The sequence below is a fragment of the Cyprinus carpio genome, chromosome B5 (assembly GCF_018340385.1).
Source record: "Cyprinus carpio isolate SPL01 chromosome B5, ASM1834038v1, whole genome shotgun sequence".
NCBI lineage: Eukaryota > Metazoa > Chordata > Actinopteri > Cypriniformes > Cyprinidae > Cyprinus > Cyprinus carpio.
The window spans coordinates 23,770,645-23,783,262 of NC_056601.1; the positions used below are offsets into that span (position 1 = coordinate 23,770,645).

The 12,618-nt window shown below is 36.1% G+C and overlaps 1 protein-coding gene across 1 annotated transcript in view; it reads left to right on the forward strand.

Annotated features, from left to right (window-relative positions):
• acaca (acetyl-CoA carboxylase alpha) overlaps positions 1-12,618 on the forward strand; it is a 53,011-nt gene that overhangs the window by 11,415 nt on the left and 28,978 nt on the right. The window contains 17 exon segments of the mRNA XM_042724983.1: positions 71-169; positions 2,100-2,206; positions 2,288-2,398; positions 2,481-2,690; positions 2,836-3,006; positions 5,747-5,908; positions 6,858-7,021; positions 7,222-7,337; positions 7,524-7,659; positions 7,984-8,211; positions 9,388-9,538; positions 9,834-9,968; positions 10,080-10,226; positions 11,062-11,250; positions 11,327-11,427; positions 11,519-11,607; positions 12,433-12,557. Of these exon segments, the coding sequence (XP_042580917.1) occupies positions 71-169; positions 2,100-2,206; positions 2,288-2,398; positions 2,481-2,690; positions 2,836-3,006; positions 5,747-5,908; positions 6,858-7,021; positions 7,222-7,337; positions 7,524-7,659; positions 7,984-8,211; positions 9,388-9,538; positions 9,834-9,968; positions 10,080-10,226; positions 11,062-11,250; positions 11,327-11,427; positions 11,519-11,607; positions 12,433-12,557 (2,441 nt within the window).

The following is a 12,618-nucleotide window of genomic DNA, read 5'->3' on the forward strand; positions in this document are numbered from 1 at the left end:
CACATTGATTAAATTATTCACATAGTGTGATGGTACTGCTCTTAATTTAGTGGTTTGTATCTTTCATTAGGTCCACCGAGTCAGGCTATGTGGGCTCTTGGGGATAAGATTGCCTCTTCTATTGTGGCCCAGACAGCTGGCATCCCCACATTACCCTGGAGTGGAACAGGTTAGTTAAACATCTGACTTACTGAACTATTATCAGGCTGAGGCTGAGCAGATGTGATGTATTTTTGTGATGGATATGTTTGCGTGACTTTCTGACATTTACTGATGAAAAAATATACCTGTGACATGTCAGTTATGCACTGAGGAAAACACAACATCTCAAATGCATTAAAAAGCACAGATATATTTGCTGTTTGCGATTGTGGATCGATTTGATTTGATCCATGATCGACATTAAGGGCAGGTTAAGAATAAGAGTGCACAAATTAGTGAGATTGTGTGAACTTAATTTGTCATTTATGGAACCGCTTTAGCCCCGATTTATTTGTTAGGTTATTTCAAGTCAAGTTTTGGACTTTAATCCCCACTTTTCCTCGGGTCTCCATCGTGTTGTGATGCATCACAATCACGCAACAGCATTGATGAGAGAATGCGCTTGAGAAACAGTTTAGAGAGGAGAAATCAATCTACATATAAATTAATGGTCACTTTCTAAATAATAAAGCCCAATCCCAATTCTATTCTATTTTTTCTCAGAGCCTCTACTTTTAAACAAAAACAATCTGTTTTATTCTAGCTTAAAGCATTCTTTTTTTTATCAACACTTGAATATAGGTGGATGATATAAAACAGCAATTTCTGTTGCTGATGATCGCATTAGTTCTCATATGCATCTGTTTGCGTAAGAGATCACTAATTTCTCCGTCCTGTTCATGTGTGTTTTTGTTTGGGAGTAGGGCTTGGCGATATATCTAACGATATGATCATGCGTATCTAGTCAGTAAAGCCGGTTCCCTGATTAGCCCTAAATCTCCATCACCTGCTTTCAAATGGAGCGGCATTTAATAGACAGAGCCGTAGATCACTGACAAGGTACGCAATATCGCGTTCATTATCGAAGGCGATTCATCTTCGATAATGAATGCGATATTGCGTACCTTGTCAGTAATTCATACCCCTTCATTTGAAGTGTGGTCCTGAAAAATCTTCATTTAAATGGCTAACTGGCCCTTCCCCTTTACCCCTACCCCTCTAACCAAAAGAGAATCGAGACACCCATACCCCTTCACGTGAACGCGCAAAAATGGAGGGGTAGGGGAAACTGGAAGAGCTAAGGGGTACAATTGGGATTGGGCCTAAAAGTATAGCGCATCCACTAGTAATTATATATAAATAAATAATTTTTTACCGATGCAAATATGTTAGAAATGATGCATCGCAATATAAATGCCAACTTGTAGCCGATTCACATTAACTTTTTATGCTGATGCACCGAGCGAATCATTTTTGATCTACCACCATTTCTTTGGAAATTATAATAAGATGTATTATTTTTCAGTTCTTTTAAATCATACTTAAATAAAAATGTGTATATACTGTATGTGCAATATTATTCATTTTTGACCAAAATTTTTATATTATTTTTGATTATATTTCCCAATGTTTGTTGGTGTTTGTAAGTGAGTGTTTTGGTGTTTGTTGGTAGAGTATTTGTAAGTGAGCTTGATTTTAAATTTTCCATATAAAAAAACTCAGATGAGAGATGTGAGCTTTAGGGTATATTCACACTTGTACTTCAGTTCTCTTGGTTAGTTTAGTCCGGACCAAAAAACAAACAAACAATATATTTGATCCTGGTCCGCTTAGTGTTCACACTGGCATTTTTGAACCTAAAGATACTGAACCTAAGGGCATAGTCATACATTCACAATCTGATTGGTCGGGTTGAATGATGCACTTTTTTTTCATTTCTTTTTTTAACCACCGGCGAACTCACAAAGAGCTCATAAAAGGGACTTTACTTTGCCCTCTGCTCATTTTTTTTTTTTAAATGCAGGTGTACTAAACCCACCAGAACCCATTTCTATCCAGCATTTACTACCATCTTGATTGTGGGTTTGGTGTTTGACAGTGATGGTGTGTTTGTACAGGGCTGACTGTAGAGTGGACAGAGAATGACCAGAAGAAAGGAATTATTAATGTCCCTACTGAGCTGTACGAGCAGGGCTGTGTACATGATGTGGAGGCTGGACTGAAGGTATACTACACATTTACATCAAGCACAATGTGGCATTCATAATTTAGTCCAGTCAGTGAGAGAGCATGTTTTGATTGACAGGCGGCTGAACAAATAGGTTACCCTGTGATGGTGAAGGCGTCTGAAGGCGGAGGAGGAAAAGGTATCCGGAAAGTCACTGGTGCGGAAGACTTTCCCAACCTCTTCAGACAGGTCAGAGTTGTTCTTGACTGCCACACTACAATTTCATTCACCCGTTAACTTTCCAAAACTTACCACATTACTTGTTACTCAGGTTCAAGCTGAGGTTCCAGGTTCCCCGATCTTTGTCATGCAATTGGCCAAACATGCTCGCCACCTGGAGGTGCAGATTTTGGCTGATCAGTATGGTAACGCCATCTCCCTGTTCGGCCGCGACTGCTCCGTCCAGCGCAGACATCAGAAAATCATTGAAGAAGCTCCGGCTACTATTGCCACCTCTGATGTGTTTGAGGATATGGAGAAGGTATCACTGACTATCATGATCACTGAGCATCAGATTCAGAAGTCGTCGAATGTTTCCTAAACTAATGAATAATGTACAGTATATGCCATCATGAAACACCGGGTTAATTGAAAAGAAACAAGAACTGTGCATCTCTCTGTTTCAGTGCGCAGTGAGTTTGGCAAAGATGGTGGGCTATGTGAGTGCAGGTACAGTGGAATATCTCTACAGTCAAGACGGCAGCTTTTATTTCCTAGAGCTCAACCCTCGTCTTCAAGTGGAACATCCTTGCACTGAGATGGTGGCTGATGTTAACCTGCCTGCGGCCCAACTGCAGGTCTGCATGTGAATTTGTGTTTTAAAGGAATATTGCAGGTTAAATAAACATTTATTTAAAATTAGGGCTGTCAAAATTAGTTTTTGAGATTTGCCAGTACTGCGGCGCAAGGTCTTACTTTCCTCAGTGTGCGCACACACCTCTGTGTCTTGTCTGTTCAGCAAGCTGCAGAGGAGCAGCACTTTGAGTTAAAATCGATATTATGTTGCTTCTCTAATTTTACACGCAAGTATAACCGAAATCACAGCACAGCTATTGTCTTTCTCTTATGTGTATTCAAATTTACAGACAACGGCTCAATTAAAAATCAGGATTTTTGTGCAGATTAACATCTTGGAAGGGAGAGCTGTTTATGTCTTAATGGGTCACATTTCAGTCACTATTTAATTTTCATTCAGTTGTCTGACAACAGAAAGAGTAAAATATATCAATGAAAACCGTTTTATTAAAAATTTAGCTTCCACAAAATACAGTATGTGGGCACAGAGAGGCAAACAATTGTAATAATAAATAATAAATGTACATTTTGCATGTTCAAAAGAAGTGAGCTGCCCTGTCCTGCGAAAATGTAAACAGGATTGTGTAAGTAAACTGCTCAGTGCAAAGAAAGAGAAGAAATGGGAACCTGGTATTTCTATGTTCTTTTTTTATGTGTCTGACAGACATGAACAAGTTCTTTGAAAAACATCTCTGACCTTTGAAACATGTCTAGTCTTTATGCTCTATGTTGACTATGGTTTCACTTATAATAAACAAACATTTGCATGAAGCATTCATATTTGCACACTCACATTGATTATAGTATTAAAAAAGTCCTACTATTATACTATTTCAAAAAATCTTGATTTTGTTTTGGGGGTGTACTAGAACAGGCTCTTATACTAGGTTGTTCGAAAAACACATTCTTTTTCACATATTTTACATTATTACAACACCTCTCTCCCCAGTCTGGCATGAACGGCTCAAATAGTTCCTGTATCAAATGAAGGCCCGCATTCTGAAATACGAAATGTGCTGTGATTGGTTAGCTGGGCCAGTGTGTGTTGTGATTGGCAGCACTCAGTGCCTGGTTGGGAAATGTCATGCCCCTTACCATAGTGCCTGCTATGAGCTTCAGTGTAAATATTGCAACAAAATTAAATAAATTTGACTGCGATTTTTAAACCCGGATGATTGTAACCACTCTAAGTTCGTCTGCCTTGGGAAAGCTAGCATGTCTCTGACATAGTGATAACACTCGTTGCCTTCTCTAGTGCTGCTCAACCAGGTCTCGTCCCATTTGTCAATATTTGTGATATCACAAATCCCGGAAAATATGCGTTGTAGTCCAAATGAGTCATTCGTTAGTAGTTTTTGAAAAGTGATTTCTGTTTAATAAAATATCTCCTCTTGAATTAGACTTTGAGCTTTGCAACTTTGCAGATCTTTTTTTTATGCTCAAACAGCAACATTACAGACTAACTAAAGTTGAAAAAGTGAAAAAGCATAATACCACCCCTTTAAAATCTTGAAAAGTCTTAATTTAAGATACATTTAGAACAGATAAAAATGTGTGAATAAGTTGCGATTTAATCACGAGTTAACTCGTTACAATCATGCGATCAATCGCAATCAAATATTTTAATCGATTGACAGCCCTTTTTAAAATAAATATTCCAGGTAGGCATGTGATTTCACAATTTTGATCGTGGATGCTTTAAATGTCTCCATGATCTGCTTTGAAAGAAATATCATAGTATCATGCTACAGTGCACAATCCATCAGTTCTGGTGCCTCTGTCTCAAAATACTGTACAACGCAATATACATTCACATCAAATGTGAACTAATGTTTTGCACTCACAGGACACTGCACTTATTCTCATTCACAAAAGTACATTATTTGCATGTGATTTAATGTGATTGGTTATGTCTAATGTGAAAGTAAACAGTTGAGAGAAAAACGTGTGCCTGTATAATAGATGTGTACAGGTCTTAAAGTGACAGCAGACTTATAGTACTAAACATCCTCTGCTTTTAAATACCTTAATTTTAAAATCATCTGTTACATTTGCCTCAATGAAACTACATTGCTTTACATTTTTACTGTTTTAACAGATATTATTTTTGTGGTAATAATCAGCAGACCACAGATGCTGCCAGTAGTGTTTAATTAGTATTTACCAAAATATTGCTTAATATATGTAAGGTGGACTAGTAAGATTTTCATGTACTAATCCAATTTGCCGCAGATCTCCACAATCGCTAGACTGGCAGCATCTAGTGAACAATACAGTACATTCTTTGCGGCAGACACTTGACCATGTGACCACTGTCTTTGCTATGTAGGTCACTTGGCTGAGGCCAGTGTGCTATAGGTCCAGTGGGAGTGGGAGAGGGTGTTAATACGCTTATGTAACACACAAAGACTGCTGCAGATGAATGAGGGAAATTGATGGAGAGAGAAAAGCAGAGACTGAAAAGGGCAACAGGGGGAGAGGAACGCAATGGGGAAGCATTCATTAATTCCATAACGAAGGGAGTGTAGAAATTAGGTAGAAAAGTATATATAATGATTGAAAAAATGTGAACTCATGTCTCTTCTTCTGCATATTTTACTCATGTCAAAGAGTCAGAAGATCATAGAAACTGCATGTGCACTGTTTTTAATTTGATGCAATCTTTAACAGTGAAATTAAACAATGCTGTTTTTAATTGACTTGTTTTTGGTAATTTTGTGACACTTATGTTCTGTCATTCAGATCGCTATGGGCATCCCACTTCACCGCATTAAAGACATCAGGGTGATGTATGGGATGCAGCCATGGGGAGATTCCCCCATTGACTTTGATGGACTCTCCACCACCCCCTCTCCACGAGGTCATGTAATTGCAGCTCGAATTACTAGCGAGAACCCAGATGAGGTGTGTAATCCTGACTAATATTTAAAGCGTTAAAGGAAATTTGATAAAGCTCTGACACAGCAACAAAAAAATGGCTTGTTTAATTCTAAGGGTCAGAGAGGGTGGAAAAAACCTGAACATGTATTTTGTGCAACATTTATTTTGTGTAAAGAAGCCTTGATGAATATTTTTAGTTGATGTCATGGGAAAACTTGATCGTAATGTAATATACTCTACTGTTCAAAAGTTTGGGGTTAGAAAGATTTTTGTTCACTTTATTTTAAGGACCTATTCTCACTATTAACTACAACTTTTGCATAAATAAACTCCTAATTTGCTGTGTTTGAAAGAAAAGTTAAAGTTTAGGTATGAGGTACTAGGATTAAGGGATCTAAAATATGCTCGTACAAAATAAGACATTAATATGTGCTTTATAAGTACTAATAAACAGCCAATATGCTAGTAATATGTGTGCTAATAAACAACTAGTTCATAGTGAGAATTTGTCCCTAAACTAAAGTTACCAGATTTTTATTTATTTATTTTTTTGAAAGAGAGAAAGAAATAAAAATCCTACTTTTTTTTCGGCAAAGATACATTAAATTGATCAAATGTGAATACTGGGGAAAATGCTGTTCTTTTGAACTTTCTATTCATCAAAGAATCCTGAAAAAATGTTTTCCTCAAAAATATCAATAAGTAGCACAACTATTTTCAAGGAATCACAGGAATAAATTACATTATTAAATTAACTGTATTGCTGTTTTTACGTCATTATAAGTAAAAACAGCAATGCTTTATTATAAAATAAATGCAGCCTTGTTGAACATAAAAGATTTCTCTTAAAAACATTGTCTTACCGACCTCAAACTCTTGAGTGGGAGTGGTGCAAATATTAGTAATTAATGATAAAGTAATTACCATTTAAACAACTTCTGATGATGCTTTGTCTGGTATTTGTGTGTGTCAGGGCTTTAAGCCCAGCTCAGGAACTGTCCAGGAGTTAAATTTCCGCAGTAACAAGAATGTGTGGGGCTACTTCAGTGTGGCGGCTGCTGGAGGTCTGCATGAGTTTGCAGACTCTCAGTTTGGCCATTGCTTCTCCTGGGGAGAGAACCGTGAGGAGGCCATCTCGTGAGTACTGCCAGCCATCTGTTTTTCAGAAGAATAGTTGTTACACAATCACCTTACACCACTACAATGTGGTTTCACATGGAAGCTATTGTAAAATATGCATACCCTTTTTTTTTTCTTTTTCTTTTTGACTGCATTTAGTCACTAAGAAAAGGATAACAAGAGAAATATTCTTTATTTTGCTGTATGTGTCATCTTAGAAACATGGTGGTGGCCCTCAAGGAACTGTCCATCAGAGGAGACTTCAGGACTACAGTGGAGTATCTTATAAAGCTGCTAGAAACAGAAAGTTTCCAGCACAATAGCAACAAAACATGTCTGCACAAAATAATCACATAAAAGAAGAAGCAACTACAAAAAACAACCCTCATCACACAACACAACACCTATGAACAACACTCCTATTACTTCCTCCCATATTAATCCAAATCAATCTCTAACACCTGTCTGGTGCTCAAATATAATTCTCTATATTGAGTTCACCATATGAATTACCATTCAGACACATCATTATAAATCTGTGTGTGTGTCTAGGCCGAGCGTCCTGACACTATGCTGGGTGTAGTGAGTGGAGCTCTGCATGTGGCTGATGTCAACCTCAGAAACAGTGTGTCCAATTTCCTGCATTCACTGGAAAGGTAACAAACCACAAAAATTTGAAAGCTAAGACTTTATTTGATAGCATAAACAACAAAGCTTATTGCAATTATTGGATGGGAGGTGTGCTACAAGTAATGTTTTGGTCAAGCAATGCATTTTAAAGTAATATGATTTGTTCAAGTATCAATTCGATAGCATAGACCGATTTTGAAAATAATGATTTTGGAGTTTAAGAATCTATATCTGAACAATTAAAATTAAAATTGATAAATGAGTTGTCAACCCAGCACTACTAAGCATAAACTGTATGTAGTAGTTATTGCAGTCATGGGATGTTTTGCTCTTTTCTCTTGTGTCTGTAGAGGGCAGGTTTTACCTGCACACACGCTGTTAAACACGGTTGATGTTGAGCTAATCTATGAGGGGACCAAATATGTTCTCAAGGTGACCAGACAGTCTCCTAACTCTTACGTGGTCATCATGAATAACTCTTCGGCGGAGGTGGATGTTCATCGGTTGAGCGATGGGGGTCTGCTGCTCTCGTATGACGGCAGCAGCTACACTACCTACATGAAGGAGGAAGTGGACAGGTAGGATTGTGAGAGTAAATATTTGATGGAAAACACAAGAACATTTTGAGAGCTATGAGAGCTGTTCATGTGAGAGTGTTCAAGGTGCTCAGTGTGTTAATTCATCATTTCAAGTCCAGAACTACGTTTAAATATTAAAAATACCTTTATTTGAACTAAAAATGAGAATGCCATCTATAACACCATGTCCTAACCAGACATGATGCCGCGACGTGCGATAAAAAGTATCTTTTCAATGTTAGTCTGAGTTTTTGTCAGGTTCTTGACAAGTGACAAGGATTCTGTTTTAGAAACGGTTTGTATTTTCTGTGCAATGCGGCTGGAACAGCAACATACAAACTATAACACTGATAAAGGTACTCATTATGTGCTTTATTCAATGTTAAAAGTGTCTAATGTGCGAATTGAATATAATTTTTCATGGCCTTCATAGCCATGCTGTAAGCAACAATTGATAGTTTACCTCAGATCTTGAAACTAAATTAAAAGAAACGTACATTAAAATTGTGAACTCAATGCGAACCAACTAGTGTATTCCATAACAAAGATAGTATCAGTCACTCAGTATGTACTTTTAATAATGTTAATGTTAATAATGCATCTCACTTTTTTAATGTTAATGTTTGATATGTTACTTTTAATAAATTAAATTAAACATCGATATATATATATTATATATATATATGTTATGTTAATAATGTTATAATATAAAGTTTAATATATTTCTGAATATCTAATTATAAATAATATATATATATATATATATATATATCTATATATCTATATCTATATCTGAGTCTGAGATCCGCTAGTGAGCAACGCCTCGTGGCCCATCACAGAGAGGCTCAAAATCACTTTCCAGAACATTCTCGTTCGCCATTCCTGGCTGGTAGAATAATATTCCCACCCCTATCCGGAATGCTGAATCCCTGACAGTCTCTTTTGACTCATCTCTTTTCATTGTATATATATACATTTTCACACCAAATTAACACGGAAACAGCATAAAGACTGTATTTTAATTTGTTATTGGCATCTTTTTACTAAATACTATCAGTGCAGGCCAGTATTACTGATACCAGTACAGATACGTACTTAAGAGATGGTAAAAAGTTTCTGACAAAAATAGTTACTTGTAGAAAATCATTTGAGTATGCATTTTATTTTATTCTTTAGGTATCGCATCATTATTGGTAACAAGACATGTGTGTTTGAAAAAGAGAATGATCCTTCACTCCTGCGCTCACCATCTGCTGGGAAACTCATCCAGTATACTGTGGAGGATGGTGGACACGTGTTTGCTGGACAGTGTTATGCAGAAATCGAGGTGTGTAAGCTTTACCTAATTTCTAGAAGTCAGGGTGCCACTTTTTTTTTTTTTCATAAAATTATGTTTTATCTTAATTTGCACTTAGATTTTTTTTCTTCTAATTGTCTAAAAATGTGATTTGTGCTGTAGTTTCTTTTACATGTCAATTATACAAGCCCTTCCTGTCTAAGTGTGCAGTTCTTAGCTAAAATAAGTTGCAAAGTGAATTGTGATGGTAAGAACTTTGGCTACGCAAGACTGGTATGAATTTTCTTTGTTTGCCTCATTCTAAACATTATGTTTTGTCTTGTAGGTGATGAAGATGGTGATGACCCTGACGGCCTCTGAGTCTGGTTGTATTCACTATGTGAAGAGAGCAGGTGCAGTGCTGGAGCCGGGCTGTATCATCGGCAAACTGCAGCTGGACGATCCCAGCAGAGTACAGCAGGTACAGTATATGCATGTGTTACATGTGATAAATGTGTGTTGTGTTAGCTTCGCTTTCAGAAGTTACAAAAATTAGATGGTTAAGTTTTTAAAATGAGTGTGTCTGTTTCAGGCGGAGCTGTTTACAGGAACATTACCCAGTGTTCAGTCCGTGGCTCTCAGGGGAGAGAAGCTTCACAGAGTCTTCCACAGCACTCTGGATCACCTAGTGCACATAATGAATGGCTACTGTCTGCCAGAGCCCTTCTTCAGTGGCAAAGTGAGAAAACCGATTATAAACAGCTCCTTGATAATGAAAACACCTGTAACCAATGAAGCCCTTCCTCCACATTATAGGACTTCATAGTAGCTGTTCTTAAACGTTTTTTAAAAAATAGGTTATTTTGATTGGAAGTTTGCTGAGGCCCAAGCATTTGGTTGAGAATCATAGGTTTAAAAGCTGCATAATTTAGGGGGGTGGGGGTTGTGACCAATGTGGACACATTTTTGCTACTTTCATTCATTAAAAATATTAAAAGTAATGAATAAATAATGAAATGACAAATGCACAAGTGACTGCTGATATTGATGGTAGAATAGTAACCATTAAATAAGTTGAAAAAAATATATAATTGAACAAAGTAATGTTAAGAAACTGTTCTTCTTCTTCTTAATAATAATAATAATAATTGTGACCACCCTTAGTTTCATTATTAGATGACAAATAAATATGTAATTGTCATGTACTTATTTTCTGTGAAAAAAAAAAAGATCACAAAATACCCTAATGAAAAATAAAGATTCTTAAATGCATTTGAAATACATTTATTTTGTGCTAAGTATACTACAAATACATTTATATATTTATGTGCTTAATAAAAATTATACTTTTGGTTTACTAAAGTGGTATACCTGTCAAGTCTGCTAAATTCAAACAACTAATTTTGTACTTTATGCACTTTAATTGTGTGGAAATAGTGCTGAAGTCCAACTAAAGATAAACTGAAGTACGTTTGATTGAGCTAAAGTGGAACTATTGCAATTAAAATGTATTACTTTTTTTACTAGGGTAGGCTTGTTGTGAAAAGGTGTTATGATTTGTGTGTGTGTCACAGCTGAAAGAATGGGTGGAGCGTCTGATGAAGACTCTGAGGGACCCCTCTCTGCCCCTGCTGGAGCTTCAGGACATCATGACGAGCGTTTCAGGCCGGATCCCTCCTGCTGTAGAAAAGTCTATCAAAAAAGAAATGGCTCAGTATGCCAGCAACATCACCTCTGTCCTCTGCCAGTTTCCCAGTCAGCAGGTGCTACTTCTTTCGTCTTTCTGAAGCTACGAGACTGTGACCATTGTTTATAAATGTTGTCAAATTTTCATGTCAGATTGCCAATACACTGGACAGTCATGCTGCCACGCTGAACAGGAAGTCCGAAAGAGAAGTCTTCTTCATGAACACGCAGAGCATTGTACAGCTGGTTCAGAAGTTAGTCAATCGTTCAGACAACCAAAACTTGTATGTACACACACCATCACAAACACAGGTTAACTTGCCTGCTTGTGTGTTGTGTACCCAGGTACCGCAGTGGCATCAGAGGGCATATGAAGGCGGTGGTGATGGACCTCCTCAGGCAGTATTTAAGAGTGGAAGTTCAGTTTCAACATGGTAAGGCTTCCTATATGCCCATAAAATTATGAGATATCACTGCATACTTAGGATGTGGCATTATTTTATTTTAATGTGTGACCACAGGATGGCAGTGCAACACTGATTCATCCATACTGGTGTATGAAAATATTAAACTATTTACTAAATAGAAATAGAAAATAGAACAAAAAATCCAATATGTGAATAATGTAAAGTAATGAAATAACATTTTCTAAATGTAGAATAGGAAATAGAACAAAAAAATTTTTTTAAATAATTTTTCTGATAATTGCCAGTTATGATAACTTCTTTTTTTTAAAATAATTTTTCTGATAATTGCCAGTGATGTTATTGTTAACTAAATCTACAGCTATTAAAAATCATTTTTTGGTGATTGAAGTACAGCTAAAATAAAATAAAATATAAATGAAGTATGCAATGAAAATTTTAAAACTCTTGAATTATGAAAATAAAAAAATGTTGCTTTGGCCATTAACTGAAAAAAATAAATAAGTTTAAGTTGAAATACTAAAATTAAAGCAGTATAGAAATATAAAACTATATAAATATTAAAAAAAGGACAAAAACACATAACAAATTTACTAAAACCTAAACTAAACTAATAGTATAAAAATAAAAGCTAATCCAAAATATGAATAAATATTATAATAGAATGTAAATACTACTAAAATTGCACATAAGGTATTTGTATAAAATGTTAACTTTAATTTAATGCATTTAAGAATGTTTGCTTTTTCTATTCCCCGTTTTTTTTTTTTTTTTTTTTTTGTATGAATTAATTTACTATTCATTTGTGTATTTGTGCTTGTATATTATTCCCAGGTCACTATGAAAAGTGTGTGTTTGCACTACGAGAGGAAAACAAAGGGGACATGGCCAATGTGCTCAACTACATATTCTCTCATGCACAAGTCACAAAGAAGAACTCTCTGGTCACCATGTTGATTGTGAGTGCACAGTCACAATTTTCAAACAGAGAGAAGAATTTTATAATTTTACATATATTTT